The following is a 20,652-nucleotide window of genomic DNA, read 5'->3' on the forward strand; positions in this document are numbered from 1 at the left end:
AATTTATTCCTCGCTTTGTGAGCATCAGTGAAGTCCATTTAAGAAACAAGTTTGGATTCTATAGGCGGAGAGAGCAAGCTTAGGCTATTGGAGCGACCATGGCACGACCAATAAAGTGGGTAGTCTGGAAAAGCCGGAATCCGGAATTCCGCCGGAATATTTCAACGTCTGTTTTTTTAATTCAAAACGACTCCGATGATTTTTCGAAGAGTGTACGAGCTCCGAATATACTCCGATGATTAACACGAAGATTATTCGATGGTTTCCAAAGTTACCTAGAGAGCCCTAAATTTTTGAAGGCTTGTTTTTTCAATTCTTCTTTTCTCTTTTTTCAAGATTTTTCCGCGAAGAGTGTACGAGCTCGGAATATATACTCCGAGGATTAACCGAAAGCTATCCAAGGGTCTCCGAAGTTACTCGGAGATCCTCGAAGAACAATCGAACCCCCGACTTCATTTGTTGTTTATCGACTTTTTTTTATTTCATCTTTTGTTTATTTTTAATTATTAACTTATCTATTTTTCAACAGCCGTGAAACTAAATAATATATAGCAAATCATTCGTCAAATTATAGGTTAACATGGTCAGCGTCCCTTTAATCGAGATCTCGATTATTCATTAAAAGGGTACAAAGAAAATATAGCAATGCCTTAGTCAGTCTGCCATTTATTCAATTACAATTCCGGGAAAGCACTGCTTAACGAAAGAGATAAGCTCTTCCGTTAGAGACAGGCCTCCCTCAGTTCTCCTCAACAGACCTTGCAAGTGGCCTGTATGGAAGTAGGGACGACGTGTGCACAGACGTGCTATGTTAATATGGTAGTATCCTCTCTGTGGTCTTCCTAACTTCCAACATTTTGTGCCATCTAAGTACAGATTTGGATACCAGTCCACCTCTAAACGTCCAATGACTGCCATGCTATCAACAGGTTGAAAGTCTTTTTGAAAGCTTCCTTGACGTCCGTTACATTTTGAGATGTTTCCTTTTAGCTTCATTTAAAAGAAAGGATTGGAAGATTCAGGAATGATGGGTTTCGGCGGTAAGGGAAAACCTTAGGGCACGGATGGTTGGAGTGGACGCATACTGCTAAACGAATGCTGCTGCGTAGAAGACATCGCCTGCGACAGCCTTTGGCTAAACATAGAAGTCGTAAATGACTGTGGTAACGGCCCTGGGTATCCAAAAGGACGATTTTGGCCAGCCCCTCTCATTGCTGTGGCCATGTGAGACACCTTGCTGGTCAGGGAAAAAGTCTGATGCTGTGGCTGTAGATCTGATATTTTTATTCAAAATTCAAGTTATTAATTCAAGTTTAACTCAAAGAAATAATTTCGCGATCAATTTTTAGACAATAGCGTCACTAACGTATTTTACTGCATGCCAAGTCTTCACAAGGCCTGCGTTTTCGATCTTTCTTTGTTCTTTGGACGAGGAAAAAGGAGTGGGATATCGGGGTGGTTAACTGTCCAACCAGAAACAAACTGATTTGAATTTACCCAATATCCATGCACTTTTCACTTGGCTAAGACAAAATTCACCATCAAAAATTCCGTCTAACTAACATAAAATAGATTCTTCAGCGTTTTCTTAATTCCTCATAGGTGTTCGACCATGTTCACGGGGGTTCGATTGTTCCTCAGGCCGGATCCTCGAGTAACTTCGGAGTATGTGCAGTTAACCATGATCTGCTCCATGATCTGCTCCATGATCTTTGATTACTTTAATCGCTTCTTGTAACATTGGCCTCTGCACTTGTTTGTAAAAATGGTCAATAGTTGCAGGGTCTTTCAATGACATCTTTACCTGTTGTGATGTTAAAGGAAAATGTTCTGATGGAGACTTCAACATTTCACTTAAAGTTTAATGGTGTTTCAAAACAGTTGCTGGCCATAACTGTGCTAGGTAACCAGTGGAAAAACCAAGTTCTGCATTACTAGCTTGAGATGTGTTCAGAGATGGGATGATAAACTTGTCAAGGAATTCAAACAAAAACTTGATTTCAACTTGGATCATAGGACTTGAGCTCATCTTAATGACATCTTGTCATATAGTGTGGTGGCTATCTGATTTTGGCAATCTTTGAAGGAGATGCTCAGCAAGCTGTAAACAAGCTTTTCCATGCTTAAGATACCACTGGAGAGTCTCATGATAATACGTCCTCCTCGTGTGAATGAATGTCTGAGGAAGGGGTTGCTCTTTACTAAGAATACCTAGAGAAACATACATAACTTTGTATTGGCTTGGACGCTCATGATGGAGCCAAGATATTTTTTATAGTAATTGTAAAACATGGGGGTTACTCATGTCACCCTTTGCCCCAAACCCAGCCTGGCACATTCTTTCAGCATGATGTTTAGTACATGTGGGTAGCATCCTACAAAAAAAACATTTCCTTTCCAAAAATTTTGGTGTTGTTTGCTAAGAGACCATTTACTTTTCCCTTTTGGGTAGAGGCATTGCCTCCAACCAACCCCGAAACATTGGTGATGTCATATTCGTTTTTCACAACGTGATAATCCACGTCAGACTGGTGTTTTCTGGACCCGCTTGCTGTAAGGCTGTTTGCTAGGACGTAAGCTTGAGGCTTGCTCTCTGTAGGGCACCAGGTGTGAACACCTACTATGTGCCTCTCTTCTCCCCCCTTATGGGAGTCATCGCTCTAGAGATAAAAATCGTACTTGGAGTTTGAAAAGCGCTTCAGTAAAATTAGTCTGTCTGCTTCACCTAAGAGAACATTCCAGTCAGAAAGTGTACTTGGGGAGACAACAAAGTTTGTTGGGGGGCTACAGTCAAACAGAATATTGAAAATCAGATGTAGTGCTACAGGTGTGTTTTGATAAGATAACAAAGATGCATGTTGCATGTATCTGACACAAGCCATAAACATCAAAATTCTTTGGTTGTATCCATTGTTACCATGTGCAAATGTCTCCACAAGGGAATATCCCTTTTTGACAAACTCATTGTTCCCCCGCAATTTCTTTTTCAGTTTTGAGGAAGCAGATCTTGTCCCCCTTAGCTTGTTCCCGACTTGTTTTTCTTTTTTTTCGGTAGACGTAAGTTTGTTTTGACACTTTTTCAGTTGAATTTGGATCCTCAACGCGTCCTTTTTCAATTGGATGTTCTTTCCTTTTACAAATACTGAAATTATGGAACGGTGACAATTTGAATTAGTCAAATGTGACTCACGGATTTCACAGGATAGAGTATGGAAACAAAGAATACAAAGTAAAAATGCCCGACTAGAAAACATAAATCTAGTAAAAAAAATGGTTATCACAATTGTAAGGTTGAATAACTCAAACTATTAGTATTACGTTTCCACGGCGGTCCGTGTGCAGATAATTTTGTTCGTGTTTTTAGAACTTCCAACTTAAGCCTTAAAACTTCACTCATAAAACTCTCGATACTGTATGACTCAAAGATACGCGTCGTTATGATTTGTTGCCCGAAAAATTAACTTGCCTGTACATTTATTACTGACTATGCGGCCATATCGACTACTCTACCTTAACATTCGAGAGGTTTTTCTTTTTCGGCTTCTGTTTGGTGAGATTGTTATCGGTTTATGATTAATACCATTTAAAAGTGGTATCAACTACGATCGCGCAAGTTGCAACCGGCGAGATTTCAGAATGGGAATGAAAATCAGTCACCGTAATTGGTGGCTCAGACAATCTGCAGCAGTATTTGTAGACATTTGCAAGTATTTGCATTTCCATTCCCTCCTGAAAAACACTTGCCTAGACTGCGTCTTAGGGTTTTGACTGTTCCTTTTAGATTGGCGTTTTCGGATCTCACCCGTTATACTCTCTCTCGAGTCGATCGAGTTTTTCTTCACTTAAAAAGCTGCACACTTGCACTGCAACGCCGCTTTTTTCTATTTCTTCGGAATAATTCGCATATTTTCTCGGTCTCTTTTTGACTGGTGGCTGATTTTTGCGAGAAAACTGGCTACCGTGAGCTCTATTACGTGCCATCAGGTCTCATCGTCGGCGAGTCGGCCGGCGATTTAATTAACAAAAATCTATAACTTTGATGTAAACAACTCACGGCAAGAACCCGCGTTCTTTTTCTCAAGCAGTGTTACAAAGTAATGTAATCTGCGCATGTCTGAGATTTTCATGTTACGGTTTCCATGGGTGGGGTACCTTTCCGTGAGGCCTAAACTTCGGAGACCCTCGGATAGCTTTCGGTTAATCCTCGGAGTATATATTCGGAGCTCGTACACTCTTCGGAAAAATCTTGAAAAAAGAAAAAAGAAGAATTGAAAAACAAGCCTTCAAAAATTCAGGGCTCTCTGGGTAACTTCGGAAACCATCGAATAATCCGTGTTAATCATCGGAGTATATTCGGAGCTCGTATATTCTTCGGAAAATAATCGGAGTCGTTTTGAATTAAAAAAACAGACGTTGAAATATTCCGGCGGAATTCCGGATTCCGGCTTTTCCAGACTAGCATGCATGGATGAGTCCACGTCAGCTAGGAAGCTCTTCTATATGTAGAAACTCTCGTAACAGTCGATACATGTGAAAGTCGAGCTCGGCATTCAACAAAGTTTTTTTAGTTTTACGGTTATCAGTAACAAATAAAAGCGGCACTGTCAGAAGTAGGGGGCTATCTACACCAGGTGGGTAAAATTCCAGTTCATTTTTAGCAACCAGATTATACACAGTGGAGTAAACAAACAAATAGTCGAAGTTGGGAATCGAAATTATGCCCACCCATAGAAATGCGAGGTGGATTCACAACATTCTAACGACTCTTTTGGTCTTAAGAGCTAACGAAAACAGGGAGAAGAGGAAAATGACGATAATTGCTCGAGTATTTTTACTTGCATTGAGTTGATGAAGACAGTTGTTAAATCAACTTTCGAAACTGCATGATAGAATTTGAAGGAACTAGATGAAATGTAAAGACTTGAATCACGACTTAAAAACGTTTCAATGACTTATTGTTTTACGCATCCTTAAATCTTTTTAGATAAATCTTGTGAAGTGAAATGTTTGTAGAAACTTTATTCGTCATGTCCAATACTATTAGTTTGTTAACATGATAAACATTAACACGCTCTAGACCACCCAATTGTTAAGTTTACCAACGTAGAAGAACGATGAATGAAGCGCCGATATTTCGAATTGTCTTGCTCTTTTGGTCCATACCTAACCCTTAGTGGTAAAACTAAACTATCATTCAAAAACTTTAATGCTGAAACTTTCTGGCGAGTGCTTTTCAATCCGGGAATTTAAATAATTCTGTTGCTTTGTTAACTATGTAAACACGTGCCATATGATAATTCGCTGCCAATCACTAACCGCATTGAGATGACAGACATCACAATGTTATGACATCACAAAGCTTTAAAAATAAGAAATCTGGAACCTATTTACAGAATTATTTACCTAACCTATTAACAGTTAAAATTATTTATCAACGTCCTAGAGTTAAAAATCAACTATTACCGAGCGCACATTTTAGAACCTCTGCCGCCCTTATTTAGGAATTGTATAGTACACTTTGATAAAATAGAAAACGTCACTATAACAAGCATGCAAAATTACGCAGGGTTTGTTCATTAGGTCACGGACGTCTGTCAGAACAAATTTTGAACAGGGATATTCATAATTAGTAAGAGCACTTGTCAAACGTGTCTTCATGACACGTTTGACATACACGTACATGATGTAGGTGAGCAAAGGAAGTAGAGACTAACAAGCGAACTGGAGCCTGAAGGCACATTTTGTCAAACCACCATTTGATCTCTACTGTTGTACCACACAACTAAAATACGTTTTTGGTAAAACGTTATTGGAAGAAAGAAAATGAAACAAACCAAAGAATGAGAGGAAACTTATGTTAAAGTTGTTCCCAGAAAGTTGGCGCAGTTTTTCCTCTTCATGTTGAAAGATATCGAACATATACTCTTTTGAAATAGGAGAAGTCTTAATAATGGGTGATTGCTTCGAGTCGTAGTCCAGGGTAAAGGTGAGCTCTTTCTCACGTCCTTTCTTGCGTCGAGGAGTTGAATAAATTTCCTATAATTACTTATCAAGATAAGGTACTCTAACATTTTCCTTTCCGTTCTTTTAACTGAAGGTCTTCTTATGTACCCTGCGAGCAGAGCCTTTTTAACCCGTCCTCGAATCGAAAAGGGAAAAAGGCTCTGCCGATATGCTGTTGTTGCTCGTTTGAACATGCGCGGCCGTTGCCTAGAAACTGATCCTTTTCCAGGCCCCCTTGAACTATTGTGGGCGTAGATTTGGTCATCCGTGTACATGAAAAACAAAGGCGTGCTCACCAAAACCAGTTTGACTGGAGGCAAAACCGGCTTGACTAGCCCAAAGTTTTGGGCTTTCGGCATTTCAAAGCAACAACAGGATGTCGGCAGAGCCTTTTCCCTTGGAGGGTTAAAAAGAAGAAAAGGCTCTGCTCGCAGGGTACTTCTTATTTTGGTCTAAGTCATGAACTCAAAGTTCTATTTTGTAAGTTACATCTTTGTATACAAATTAAACTGACTTTACACCCTAGGGCTCGACCCAGGCCATGCCAGCTGTGACGACCTCTCGGTTCAACACTATCGAGCTGCTAGGTACCGAAAATGGGGACAGTTCTGCAAGTTGTTTCTAGCTGTGGATGCTGTTACAGGCCAACCCGCCGAGATAGTTCCAGTGGAGACACCAGATACACAGAAAACAGTTGGCTACGAATCGTGATGTCAAAATTGCGGCGACAGACTGGGACACCTGCGACTCTATCACGGGACAAAAGAACCGAAGAACAAGAGCTCGGATATGATCATTTTGCTTGGAAAAACTCATCCATATCATTGGAAAGTCAAGTATTTAAAAAGCAGAATGATGAAGATTTTAAACGCATTTCTATTTAAAACATTGTTTCTGACGCATTCTGTCCTTTTTTGTGATTTCTAAGGATTGTTGTCAGAGGGACCAGTCATTGTGTATTATCCTGGGGGGGGGAGGGTGGAGGGGTAGAGGGTAGAGGGGAGGAATTTTGGGTTTTTCAGGGCATCAGAGGGGGGATCAGCTATCGCCAACAGAGTACGTATAATGACCGATAAATAAGACCGCTCTCTTTGGGTTCTCCTTAGCGATTTATGAAAAGCGAAGTGAGCAATACTCTAAAAATTGAATTTTTGTTTTTTTTTTAATGTCAAAATTGATAATATTGATATTTACAACGAAGGTAGAGAGGATGCTCAGCTGAACAGTGTTGCACCAGAGTTTGGTTTCATTACAGAACACCCTTAATTTTTACATACGTCACTTTAATTATAAATGATTGGCTAATTATGTATACTTATTTAATACGTTAATGCTACCGATAAATGACGTTAATGCCACATATAAATGTAATGACATTATCTTTATGGCTACATTGGGAACTCTGCGCCGATCGAATGGAAACTTTCACGCTGAGTAGAATTCAAATTCAAATTGATGTTTATATTTCCGTTATTACAGCGCAGAAAACTCAACTTAAGCCACACAACCTTTTTAGCTTAAAACGAAAACGACGAATACGAAAGAAGTACCGACTTGAACTCCAAGTTTTTTTGTTCCGAACTCGAGTTGTGATTGGTTTGAGTCACGCTAGAGTTTGCACTGCAAGTTATAGTTCGTATACATGCAATTTAACCTATAAAATCTCTTTTCATACTACCCTTGTTTTGTCGACGTTTGCCTTTTTAAATAAAACGTGTTTATCGTACACAAAGACATCATCTGAGCCTGCTGTTAATCGAATGCGTACCACTCGATTGGAACCATGTAGCCTGGCCTGCCATATTTCACCAAACGAACTTCGCACAAGACACGTAATCAGTTGGAAGTCATGTTTCTTCCACTGAGATGAGTTACGGCAATGACGACTTCCTACGAAGCAATTGACACGTAACAATTCAAAAAACCCAGTTTGCAGCTTGCACCTTTGGCTCCCCCTCACTTGACACACACGGATGAAAACAATCTGGGTCTAGTAATTGAAATTGAGGCTTCCCTGTAAGAGTCCTGTACACTTATCGTCACCGATATAACTATTAAAAATAAGTCTTGTTGAATAGACTTTTGTTCCTGCAAGAAAACCTAAATAAAATAAGACGAACTTGAAAGGAAACTTTAAAGATAATTTTCATGATATTTGTTCATTCACCCCAACCCTCCCACCCCCCCCCCCTCATTGTTTGTCATATTCGCCTGTTCTCATTTGTACTCTACCTTCCTGCGGTCACTATCAACAGCTCTCGTCCACCCATCCCAACCTATTTCCTTTCCGGTGTCATTGAGTGTATTCGCCAGGTCTTCCATTATCTTTATAGACGAGCTTTCATTGCCAAATCGTATTTCACTCCGGTATTTCACTAGCTAGTCTTAACCAAGACAGTTCTTGTATGTGGAGAGGAGCAGAATCCTTTTTTTCACACGAGGGGAGTGGTCCCTTGAGAAAAGGATAAGCTTACCTTTATCGCAGACCCGCATTGGATACGAATGCCTCCCTTGTCTTGCCGTTTTTCTGCGCCTTTTATTCAGTATTATCATCAGACCCAGTATTACGATGGCAGTCAGGAATATAATTATTGTTATTGTCACTAGATGAGCCCAGATCAACCATTTTAAATTCATAATGGCCTTTTTAATATCTAAGAAACAAAAACAAACATCATTAGTCCTTTTCTGACGAGCACGTTGCACTTCACAAAGTAAATACTTGTCTCAGGGGCAGATCTGGCTGGAATCTGATGACAATTTAGTTTACCGCTAAAATGCCCCGAAGGACTGAGTCTGCCCAGAGACTGCCGTGGATTCATAATTTTCAATTTGAAATAGTACTTTTTTTTTTTTAAAAAAGAATAATTGAGCGGCAAAGCCAGCTACTGATCTATCTCTAAACTTCGTTTATTTCTCCGAGCAAGATTGTCAGATAAGTGCAGACTGCAGCGACTTTAACTGATCAGAACTTTAGGAGAAAATTATCTCAAAGCAGAATATTCCACGATCTCTCTATAGGAAGTGAGCAAAAAAAATTCCCTCAACAATGTGCATAAGATCTGCACAGAATCCTGCGATTAAAAAATATGCTGTGTTAATTTTGGAGCGTACAGTTTAAATGTCTAATGTCTAATTTTAATTTTATGTCCATGAACGTTATTGTTTGAGCCGCAAGAGTACTGTGGTTCTAAGCAAGCCCTCTTCCTCATTTCAAAGGTTTTAATCTTACCAACGGAGAGTTTTTGTAATAGAGGTCGCATTTTTAATTCGATTTTCCGTTATTAACGTTTGCCAATAACCTCTAGTCTCCAGTCTCCACTAAATTTTTTTCAAACTTCCCAACCCGTGTCTTCTTCTGATCTGCCTAATGCGTGAGATTGTCGTTTTTTAATCTTCAACTATGATCAGGGGCTGGAGAAGCAAAATAAATATATCAAAGTTTTCCTAACCGTCCATCGTATGAATTTTGTCCTTCTCTTCTTTTAAAAACATAATGACATTACGGTTGCAGTTGTCTTCAGTGCAGCAACAGTAGTAAAGGGGTTGTAATTTACGACGGTGCTTTCTTTGTCCATTACAGGCAGATGATTGAGTGCATTCTTTACCAATCTGATATGTACATCCCTTTTTCAAGACAGTTACTCCTCCCTCTTTGTTCTGAGCCAACAACGCATAACACGCGAGAGTCGAACCAGCCCAAGTCTCATCACACTGCTGGAGCGACGAACACGTTGAGTTTTCCGACGAAGCGGAGTGGAATGTTTTACATTTGTGATCGTATGACTCACATACCAATGTCCTGCTCTCAGCTACAAAACCTGAGAAAAAAAAACTTTCGAATGTTCAAAGCTTAGACTACGTAGCTGCTTTTGATGGTCAGCAGCCTTGTCGGGCAATCCCTGGTCACGCCCAGGCAACTCCTCGAGTATTTGAACTTTTGAAGATTTGTTCCGTTAAAATCCCCTCCCCCCTCCACGGGCAAAAATTACTTTCAAATGCCCCACTCAAGCCCATTTTTTTTATCGAGTGACTCGTTGTGTGATCAATGAATGAATAGTGCACTTTACATAACAAAGTCACGTATTAGTTTTTGGTGATGCTGTTGGGTTTTTCGCCTGTAACGTCATTCTACATTATGAAAACTTTCTTTCGAGCCATTTGCTCTCGGAAGTGGACTCTTTACCTTTAATCTCCTCTGAAATTAAAATAAAAACACGCGATCCCCCCCTTCCCCCCACTGGTTTAAATTCCCCACTCCGGGGCACGGACGACAGTCAAATGCCCGTGAGATACCGGGGGGGGGGAAATGTTGAAGCTTCGAATTGATCGCCGCATTAGAGGTTTTTTTCTATAACACATGTCAAGTAATGTTTAGTTGCCTTTTAAGTCGTCCTACTTTTGTTAGGTTTTGATGAGGTTACGGTTTACTACAGTTTGTTTGGTTGTTCTGCATTAGATGTTTTTGGGGTCATGCTTTACTCCCAACAATTTTTTTTCTCCCCATGATATTAAGTAAGGTGTTTGGTGTGGTCACGCTGAGTTACATGACTCATCCGTCACCATATGTCAGCTGTTAGGTTGGGTCACACTCTTGAAGTTAGATGTTTCTGAGGTCACGCGAGGTTGGATTTTTTTTTCTTCCGTCACGCGATGTCGAATTTTTTTCTTCAGTCACGCGACGTTAAATGTATTTCTTTCAGTCGTGTCGTGTGTCTGTTGAGTTTCAAGTCCTAGAAAAGTTATGTTATTTAATTATTGACCCCAACATGAAAAACATGTACATTTGAGCGCAGATCGTGATGTGATGATTCTACTTACAGAAAATACAGATCCACCACAACCAGCTAGGACTCATTATGTTTCACTGTGATGATAGAACTGCCAACTTCTAATGAAATGGAGATAGGACATTTATTAACAAAACTGTATTGCAGAGATAAAAGGAAAACAAAAAAATCTTATGGAGAAAAGTTGCGGGTCGCAATAGTCATGAATAAATAAAAACCTCTTCAAAGGGTAACGCGTCGTAAAGTCGACCGCGGGTCTGAAGAACAAATACGATCACAGCCCCGACTCGTTAGCGGAGTACAATTGAGGTCAATTACAGCATTTAGAATCATCATCTAATTTTTCTATGTGTGTTTGAATCTAAACTAACGCTGAATTTGGCCAGTTTACAAACTGGCTCTAATGATATTACAAAACGGGGCTCTAAGTCTCTCGAATATTTTAAGAATAGCAGGTCCCGTTCATAAGAGCTTCAGTGAAGAATTGAGAAATACGTGCTCTCAATTCAGGATAAACTCCAACATCAGCCTCAATGAGATTAAAATGAAAGCTTTGACAGAAAAACCATTTCGTGGTGAAAAGGCAGTGACTTAATTTCGATTTCCTCGCTCTAAACTTGAATTTTTCTTTCATATTAATCAGTACGCCTGTCGGCTTAATGCGATTTAAAGAATTATGTATGTGCAACAGACATGCAAAATTCAGATAATAAAATCATAAAATCAAGAACAATTTTTTCAACTTACTGGATAGAAATTGGTAGTCCGAAGCGCTAATTTGTCGGACGCGACGTGAATAAAAGAATATATTTATTTAAGCGTCCGCTGCCTTTTTTTTTTATGTCTAGTCCAGTCTAATTGCAGAAAAAGTACTGTCAATCAACGTAAGTTGAAAGCCAATCAAAGGATAGAACAGTACTGAACTGGAACAATGGAACACTTCTTTCGAGTTTTAAGATTGCAAGGGAGATAACCTAAAATTAATATAATTTGCCATTGACTGAAATAAATGTTTAACATAACAAAAAAAAATTCCACTTACTAAGTTCAGTTTTTTTTTTCCAACTAAAAATTTGCATAGTTTTCACTTAATCATATGACAGGATAAAAAAAAGAAAAAATTGATGCAAGAAAAAAGTGGGACTAGTCATCGAAGCGAAACCTAAAAAAACAGAGCAGAGTCGTGATTCAGAGTTCTTTAAAGATCTTCCAGACGAAAGGTGGTAACTTAAATTTGAGAGATGATAAAGTAAACACGGGAACAGGTAAACAAAGAACTGTATAAGATTGCGCAGGTGGCTAGGAGAACACCAATTACCTAACTAGAAAAACACATGCAATCATTCGTTCACAAATTAATTTACGATGTGAGCTGTTTTTTCTTTTCTTTTTTTGCATTGTCAGGAAAGTCCTTTACTAAGGCATTCACGAAGATAATTAAGGTACGTTGGAATTCAAAAACTAGGTTTTCACAGTTATCATATCAGTGACTGCAGCTGAGTTACTTGATATTGAAATTAAAATACAAAATTAATTAATAAATGGTTACTTTGTGTGAGACAAATTTTTCTTTTGGTAAATTAAAATACTGGTTTCATTCAATTGATTTAAACACATTTCCATAATAGTACATTACAACCCCGACCGAGTAAAATTCTAAAATTTTTCAAGCACTTTCAGTTTAACGGTTAAGCTTTTATTTCACTTAACACTTGGCACGGGACTTTGCCACTATAAAGTTGTGTCAATACTTCTTTGTTTTGAGCCTTTGATGAGCCGAACACTTTGTAATTCCTCTTTCTTACTATAATTGTGTCGGAAGGTAACATTCTGAAAACATTAATCTGGCGTTGGACGCTTTCTCTTAGCTTAGAATTTAGTATGTGCCAGGCGATGAAAAATAGCAGGAGCATCGGGAGAAAGAAAATTTAATCACCGCCCTGTGTCAATAGCGCACTATTTCGCTCGCATTGAGTCGACGTTTGTCGCGTGAGATCATAATAAAAAAGAAAAATCGAATTACACAGTTTTTAAGGCGGTGTTTCAGCGGTGTTAGTATTTCGGCCAATGTACTCAGTCACTCCCAATGGTTGCTTTGTTTCCGAACAGACAAGTGATTTAGACTCCGCACGGATTCTGACCTGACCGATTAATCTAACCCTGGTAATTTGGTAACTTCTTGTATCCAGTACTTTTGCGATTTGATTGAAAAAGAGGTCTGGGTTTGACCACTGTCGAAACTTGAACAACACGACAATCTATTAGAGGTCCATGAAAATGTTTTAGGAAAGCACCGTCTTGATTCATTTCCACAAATATATTTGCGTCAAATGAATACTGAAAAATTATGTTTCTGCCTCCAAGTGCTAAAGCTTTGACGTGGTTTACCCATATGCTGTAATCCCTCTATCCGTAGAATAAGCCTAATATTTTTCCCTCAAAAACTACAGCGTGAATATACATAGCTCTACTTTTTCATTGACTCTAGAAACTATCCAAACGAAACATTTCTTTGGAGATTCAAAGTCTTCCAGATATTCTCGAACAGAATAGTGCTTACTATCTCTTGTCACTTTTAACCCACCCCTCCCTTCTCTAAAATTCTTTTACGCTTCCTTTGCGAAACCAAGGGGTACAATTGACAACCAAACTTTCAGTTGTGCCAGACTTACCAAGAATAAAATCATCCCTCCATTTTTTCCTTAGTTTCGGACTGGAAGTCGCAAATAATTATAAAGACAATGAAATTAATTCGTTCGTCCAGACCTCATTTTGTGAACACTTAAATCGACTCTAAAAAATCAATCGTCAATGACTTTTTTATTTACACCCGCAGCTCGTATCGTCTTGCAATGTATTATTAAAGATAGTTGAGCTTCCTTGAACAATCTTTTAAGTAGCACGTGAATATTCAGACATAGGTGAACTTTTTTACCTTATGAACAAGACGGAACTACCTTTTGAAAAAGTGACAAATGATTGAATATACAGCATCCGAAGGAACTCTGAAATTAAAATACTTACTATGTACAGCTTTAAGATATGTCCTTGTTATTGTTGCTCAGTGGATCAATTTCACCATTGCAACTACTACTACAGCGACTAATAAAAAACCTTAATAAATCCAACAATTTCGAATGTCTGACATGTCTCTGTTTCTGGTGGCTGTCACTCATCGAGAGTTGACCAATCACAACAGAGTTCTAGAGTAATAAAACTCTTTTCGGTGCTTTGATGTGTTTTTAAAATAAAAAAAATATTTTAATTAAAAGGTATTTTTTTAGCTATTAGAAACTGCATGATACCCACGTAAATGATAATTTTTCTCTTTCATTTCTCTTGCGTGGCTTTAAAAGCCTATTGGTAACTTTTAAACTCTTGGTTTCTTTTTGATTTTGTAAATGATGTCAACTGAGTCGTAACGATCAAAAATGCGTCTCCACAGCAGCATCTCTTCCGAGAAGAACATTCATAGACATCAATGATCTCAACACTTCCTTTCGCTCATCCTCGAACCAGTCACGAAATTTAAAGCTACTCTCTTAGGGGCCGACCATTTAACTCTTGAAAGGGGGGGGGGGAGGGTGGGCGATTTTGAAAAAAAAATTTTCTGCAAGCGCTTGTTGGAAGAAAAAAATTCCATGGAGCCCCAATATAACGGAAAAAAAAAGAGCATTTAGAACGGAAAAAATATCCTGCCCATCAGATTGTTAGAAAAAAATTTCTTGATGACCAGAAATCACCCCCTCCCCCCTTCAAAAGTTGAATGGTCGGCCCCTTATCGCGAGAAGTCAAAACAAGTCGAAATGGAACAGATGTATACATATCATTTAATTTTATGCATGCATAATGGTAACTAATGTATGTCTTACATCAAGCCTTTTCGCTCACCTGTACTTCTGCGTACTGCGTACAAGAAAAGAAGACTTTTCAGGTGGTGAAAAAGCAAAATCATAAAAAATCGTGGGATAAGATTGAAAACAGAAACGGCATGCTAAGCCGTATTTCTCTTTTCAAAAGTAGTTTCGTAATTGATTTTAGTTTGTTGTGTAGTTTTACCTCCAGGGGTTTGTAATTTCAATAAAAAGAATGTCTTTCAGGACTGAAAACATCGAACATTTTGTGAATCTAGTGATTTCCTGTGTAAGCGTGCAGTACTAGCAATTTTCAGACTCCCTGAGATTGATATACCTTACCACAATTCTCACATGATTTTATCCTACAGAAGGAAATAAAGTGAACGAATTTTAATCTGTAAAGTATCATCGCCGTAATGCCTCCAGGTAATTTTTGGAAACTATTTCTTCCTTTTTTTGAGAGTTTCATCCAGGAATTGTGGCGAAATCGTCCCCGCAAGAGTGCAGAGGTATTCTGGAAAAAATAACTTTCGTTATATCTAGATTTGGCCGAGTAACGAAGCAAGCAAAGAAAATAAATAAAAGTCCTTGTTCATTTCTTTTTCAGGTTAGCGTTCTCTCAGCCTGACCATGAAAGAGAAATTTTTTTTATCGAGAACTGAAAGCATAGTTACCGCAGGCCGCGGTGCATAATATACTGCGCGATCTTTCTTTGCAGAGAAAACAGTAAACATTTTTTATCATTTCTTATTCCCTAAACACATTCATTCAATTTCCAGTTTTGAGTTTTAAATCGTACATACCATGTTTACGAGTTGGCGGAAAGCGAAAGGCTCAGTGGCAGACATTCACCTGAAAGAATTAAAATTGCTAATTTCGCCTAAGGTGTTTGTCACCAATTTTAACCACTTAACTACTGACACAAAGGTCATTTATTTTCACGACCAACTTCTGAGCAATGTTTTTCCCCTTCCCCTCAAAAAAAATATCTTTTGAATTACTTTGAGGAAATATGGAGAATATCGTTCATATGGCTTAACCCACTGCATTGCGCCTTCGTAAACTTAATGGCGCGCAGGTGTTTCGATTAAAAAGAAAGAAAGACTAGAATCGAGAATCGAACCTGGACGTCTCTTTTCTCGGAATCTCTCTTCTCTACAGATAGAATACCACACTGGTCTGACAGAATTTCAAAGAATTAAAATGCATATTTCAATTACCTGACACGTATACAGTAGTAGGTCTGACACGTATTTGGTAAGTAACCCCTTCCTGAAATGTTAACGAGGCGGTAGCTTTAGCCTAAATTCTACTCAGTCTGAGTCCACGATTATTATTTTTTTTTGCCCTATTTCATCGTAACCCAGAACACATTTTTCTTCTACCTTCATTATTAGCTGAGTTACTATCGTTGATGGCTACTGTTTGGCCTCGTTCTGAAGTACACCGTTGGTTTTTTTGCCAGGTTTTTATCGAACCATGTGCTCTCTTTGATTATAATTTTTGATATCAGACTATAATGGTTTCTGTCCAAAAAACATGCCATGTAACAGCACAAACGCCATATTTCACAACAATATCAAAGCTTTTTCTAACAGTTATGACTACCAAACAAACATTTTCTGAGCCGTCCTCAACACATTCAACTGAGGCAATGAGCACGCAGCGCCCCTCAAGTGTTGTTTTTAGAGAGCTTCCTTTGTTTCCATTTTCAGGCTCTTCTATCGTCGTAATATCTTTTGACGGAAAAAAAGTCTCAACCTGCTTACAAAAGAACCGAACAAAGTAGAAAAATGCCCCAATTAAAGGACTTCAACGGGAAACCAGACACTATTTTCTTCCTTTTCGTGCAACTCCATTTTTTTTTTCATCCATTCATCTGAGCAACACTTAGCTCAACTTCAGTCACCAATCAATTTAAAACTGAAATATAAGCCGAGAATTCCACTGGTTTCTTTCCTTTCTCTTAAGCCTTACAGTGCAAACGTGCAAGACAAGAACACTGAGAACCACTTCGTTGCGGTGGTTTGTACTTTTAATATAAGTTAATTGGCAGTTTGGTTCACGCGGTAACCTGTAGCGACAAATCCTTTCACACAAAGTAGTCTAATTTCCCACCGACCATCATTGTAAAAAAAAAAACAAAAAACAGAATACCCGAATTTTGAATTGAATGAATCCATGGTAAAAGAGCGTGAACGTTATACGTTATACGTTATACATTGCCCTTTTGGTTCAAGGTAACCTACACGAACAAATTCAGAAAGGTATTTTTCGTCTTGTCACGAGCGTGGGAAAGGTCTCCATGAGGAATCAAACCTCAGATCTTCGGATTCTGCACTCCGATGCTTTCTCAAAGTAGTTTTATCTTAGCTTTTAACTGGTGTTTTCCAGCGACCAACATGGTAAAAGACACAGGTAAAAGTGCGTAAACCATTGTGAACGTTCCACATATAAAAAGAAACGCGACAAATTAACGCTAGGTGGAACACGGGAGACAAATAACTATAGAAATAATGGAAAGCCTGACAAATCATCGAACTGAAATGAAACTGCCCTCGCATAATACACACGTTGCCGGCTAACAAGTGTTTGTGAGATTTACTAAGTGCAGTTTGTAAGCCTTTACCTGTTAGAGGGGGGCTATGGGATTTTCGTTTTTGCGGTTTTGACTGTTTTTTGGATCGGTTTTTCGGTTTTTGGGCCAAAAAGGTTCGGCTTTTCGGTTTTGATGTTCAGAGCAGTTTGCGGATTTTAAGTGTTTTTGCATTCGGTTTTCAGTTTTTACGAAAACTCTGATGCGGTTTTCGGTTTCTCATTTTTGACCCCTTTAAAGGTGAAAATGTAGCGGTTTTCGGTTTTGCTGCCTGTTTTCGTCGGTTTTGGAGGTTTTTTTTTTCCGGTTTTTCGGTTTTCCAGAGGCCCCAATGCCCCCCTCCTGTTCTACACCTTTCAAATTTGCAAAAAGATTCCTTCCAAAAATAGAGATTATTAAGTCTACATCTTCTTTACTTTAAATGTCCTGAAACATCGGCCATTTTGTGCAACCTGATTGCAACGTTTGAAATTTCCTTTGCTGCAGCATAAAAGAAATTTGGTTTTATCAACTGAGTTTATAATGCAAGTTGGCCACCGCGTGTAAAGACGGAGTTTCAAACCTGACGTTTCGAGCGTTAGCTCTTCGTCAGAGCGAAGTGCAGCACCGCATTTTCTTTAGAAACTTAAAATGTTTACTGAATGTTTATTTGGTTTGTAAACTTCTCGTGTATTTCTTTTCTACAATTGCTCTAAATGTGATATCTTAACCATTTCTGAAACAACTAAGACAAACACCTGAATGCCATTTTCTAACACCAAAGTGTCAGCCAGTGCCTCATTTCGCATGGTTCTAGCTCTGAAATGACTATTAATTGTTACGAATGACATTGGTTTCTGTGCTGTTATCGTTGTAGAAGCATCATTGTGCTTACTTCGCTGAACGATTCTCATTAGAAACATTCAGATCTACTTGTGAAATCATTTAACTGATCCGGCTGAAAATTATTCAAACTGATATCTCAGATATACTCTAAGTAGGTTTTGCCATTTTGTAGTCGCAGATTACGATATTCTCTAATAGCTACCTGGACAACTATTGATCCACAACTCTTTTTGTCCACCGGATTTTTCGCAAAGTATGAATTTTTGACCAAAGCAACCTGTAAAATATCTGTCCCAATTTCATGTCTTTCATGCTAAACCAGGTTCAAACAATTCTCAATAATATATGAATAATAAAAAGAGGACAAACTCTGACCTGGCGGTTTTACTGAGCCTTTCCGTTCAAAGCCAAGCAGCGAAATGAAATATTTACCCGCGATACCTGATGAAATATTGCCTCCCGGAGGCACTGTCAATCAATTCTTTGAATGGTTTCCTTTTATATCAAACGTGAAGCCAGCGCATATTTACTTACAGAAGTTTGTCTGGAAATGAAATGGGTGTCAGTTAAAGCTGTGGGGTACCTGAATGTTTGGGTTAGTTTTCGTGGAAACTCGACCAAATAGAGTGGAGGGGAACAATGGATTTATGTATTGTGACCTTGGGCTGTATTAATTCATTCAAGCTCTAACCGTAATTCATGAAAACGTGAAGCGTCTTAAACTGGTCCGGATCTCTTTTAAAGGATATTCCTTCGCAAAATATACAGAGGTAATTAACACGTGAGTGTGAATAAAGGCGGATCAACGTTTGTTTATCGACACGTTTTAATGCAAAGTGTTACGTTGCCCTCCCCTAACGTTTCTCTCTTCCCACTCTGGTAGAGCATTTTGAACCATTTAATCTTGCCATTATCTAAAAAGAAGCACGTGGTTTAGTGTATATTTATAACTATTTTGCGCTCAAGAGGTTGATTGGAATATACAGCCTTGAAGTCTGGTAGTTTCTGCGGGAGGTAAGAAGTTTGAAAATCATTTTTTCGTTTGGAACCAGAATATTGAATAAATTGTTGTGGAGTGTTACTAGCGTCCAGGTATTTCAAACGTCTAACCAACATGAAAATTTGACGAACGGGTCATTCGTCACCTGTGCTTTTCAAGCTTGAACTTGGCTGACATCCGAGAAAAACGAAAACAATGACAAAGAAAAACCTTCGAGTTAAAGCTACCTTAAAATAAACTCCGAGAAAAAGGAACTTCCAAACCCTAGGTCCTTAGAGCAATAAAAATAAATTTGAATAAACATGGGAGACATGCTAATTAAAATTACAGAGGTTGAAAGCGGATTTAGATCATTTTTAACTTAAAAACAAGATTGTTTCGACTGTGTGGTTTGGTTCGATTCAGTTGTGTTTCGAAGACACACTCAATATCAGGAAAATCAACCGCGGTGATAACGCACGGAAGTTTTCGTGAGGTAATGTTTACTTTGCTCGACAAAAGCTGGCAATACCTTGCTCCGAACTAAGAAATGCATACAAGATTTGGATTGACATATTAAAACAGTGCTGATACCACAAAAAATGCGATAATAAAAGCATTACGCTCCATATACCATAGTCAAGGCTAAGTTTGGGATCTCTTTACGAGCGCTAGAGAGTACGTACAGTGTATTTACCGACGGATGAACCTTCATCGAAAAAACACTGAAGAGTGAGCATATAAAGTGCCACCCCATCTTTTGTCCCTAAAATCTAACAATTGTATGAAAAACACTTACCTAAACACATGTCCATTCGTGATTCACGAGTCAAACTCCATAGAGTTTAAACTGGGCGTCAGAAAGTAAAAATTGAAGAACAGCGTGTACTCTCGCCTAACTTGGACGCAAATGAATAGCGCTTCGCTTGTATGAATAGGCCACCATTTGTTTGCTAACTGTCGACTCACTAAATTGCTGGTTACGGTCCGGAGACACCACAAAGAGGGTTCCGACGGGGAGTCGCGCAGCTTTGAGGGTATGAGATTGTCTACCTTGCTCGTTGCTGATTGCCAATTTTTCGCGTCATTTACAAAACAAAAACATTTTCCTCGCCGACAAAAGAGTTAGCTGTCCTACTACAACATATAAAGTGCCAGCCCATCTTTTGTCCCTAAAATCTAACAGTTGTGTGAAAAACACTTACCTAAACACATGTCCATTCGTGATTCACGAGTCAAACCCCATAGAGTTTAAACTGGGCGTCAGAAAGTAAAAATAGAAGAACAGCGTGTACTCTCGTCTAAATTAGACGCAAATGAATAGCGCTTCGCTTGTATGAATAGGGGAGTTGCCCTCTTTTCGAAAAATGTTGGCGCCTCTCGTTATTAAACCCCAAATGATCTAATTGGTATGTGTTCATGTTAGGTGTAAGAAGCAAATCGATGGAACGCTGGTGTGGGTTGGTTTCGGATAACCTTACTCAGACAACGCTAAAACGACTCAAACCAGTAACAATCTGCCTAATTGAAAAGCTTGGTAACTCTTAATTTTTTCAATTTTTGGCCTGAGGAAAAGTTTTTTAATCTAAATTTCTTGGTTTC

At 38.7% G+C, this 20,652-nt stretch overlaps 1 protein-coding gene and 1 long non-coding RNA gene across 6 annotated transcripts; one reads left to right on the forward strand and one right to left on the reverse strand.

The window, feature by feature from the left end:
- Positions 1–4,449: 4,449 nt before the first annotated feature.
- On the forward strand, positions 4,450–7,737 carry LOC148727439 (uncharacterized). The gene is made up of 2 exons (XR_015990085.1): positions 4,450–4,631; positions 6,530–7,737. It is a non-coding gene; the product is annotated as an uncharacterized LOC148727439 (long non-coding RNA).
- On the reverse strand, positions 7,147–20,012 carry LOC111331341 (receptor protein serine/threonine kinase put). 5 transcript variants are annotated; one of them, XM_022936452.2, is made up of 5 exons: positions 19,850–20,012; positions 10,825–10,894; positions 9,456–9,824; positions 8,478–8,657; positions 7,147–7,893 (listed from the first exon to the last, which is right to left on the reverse strand). In XM_022936452.2, exons 2-5 carry the CDS (start codon positions 10,859–10,861, stop codon positions 7,673–7,675), a joined length of 807 nt encoding a protein of 268 aa, XP_022792187.2. In that variant the 5' UTR covers positions 10,862–10,894; positions 19,850–20,012; the 3' UTR covers positions 7,147–7,672. The 5 variants fall into 5 exon arrangements, with proteins under 5 accessions (XP_022792187.2, XP_088584948.1, XP_088584947.1 ...); XM_088728822.1 differs by lacking the exon at positions 19,850–20,012 and adding an exon at positions 18,447–18,484; XM_088728821.1 differs by lacking the exon at positions 19,850–20,012 and adding an exon at positions 15,454–15,485.
- Between the last annotated feature and the right edge of the window lie 640 nt (positions 20,013–20,652).

Source organism: Stylophora pistillata, chromosome 7 (genome assembly GCF_964205215.1).
Source record: "Stylophora pistillata chromosome 7, jaStyPist1.2, whole genome shotgun sequence".
NCBI lineage: Eukaryota > Metazoa > Cnidaria > Anthozoa > Scleractinia > Pocilloporidae > Stylophora > Stylophora pistillata.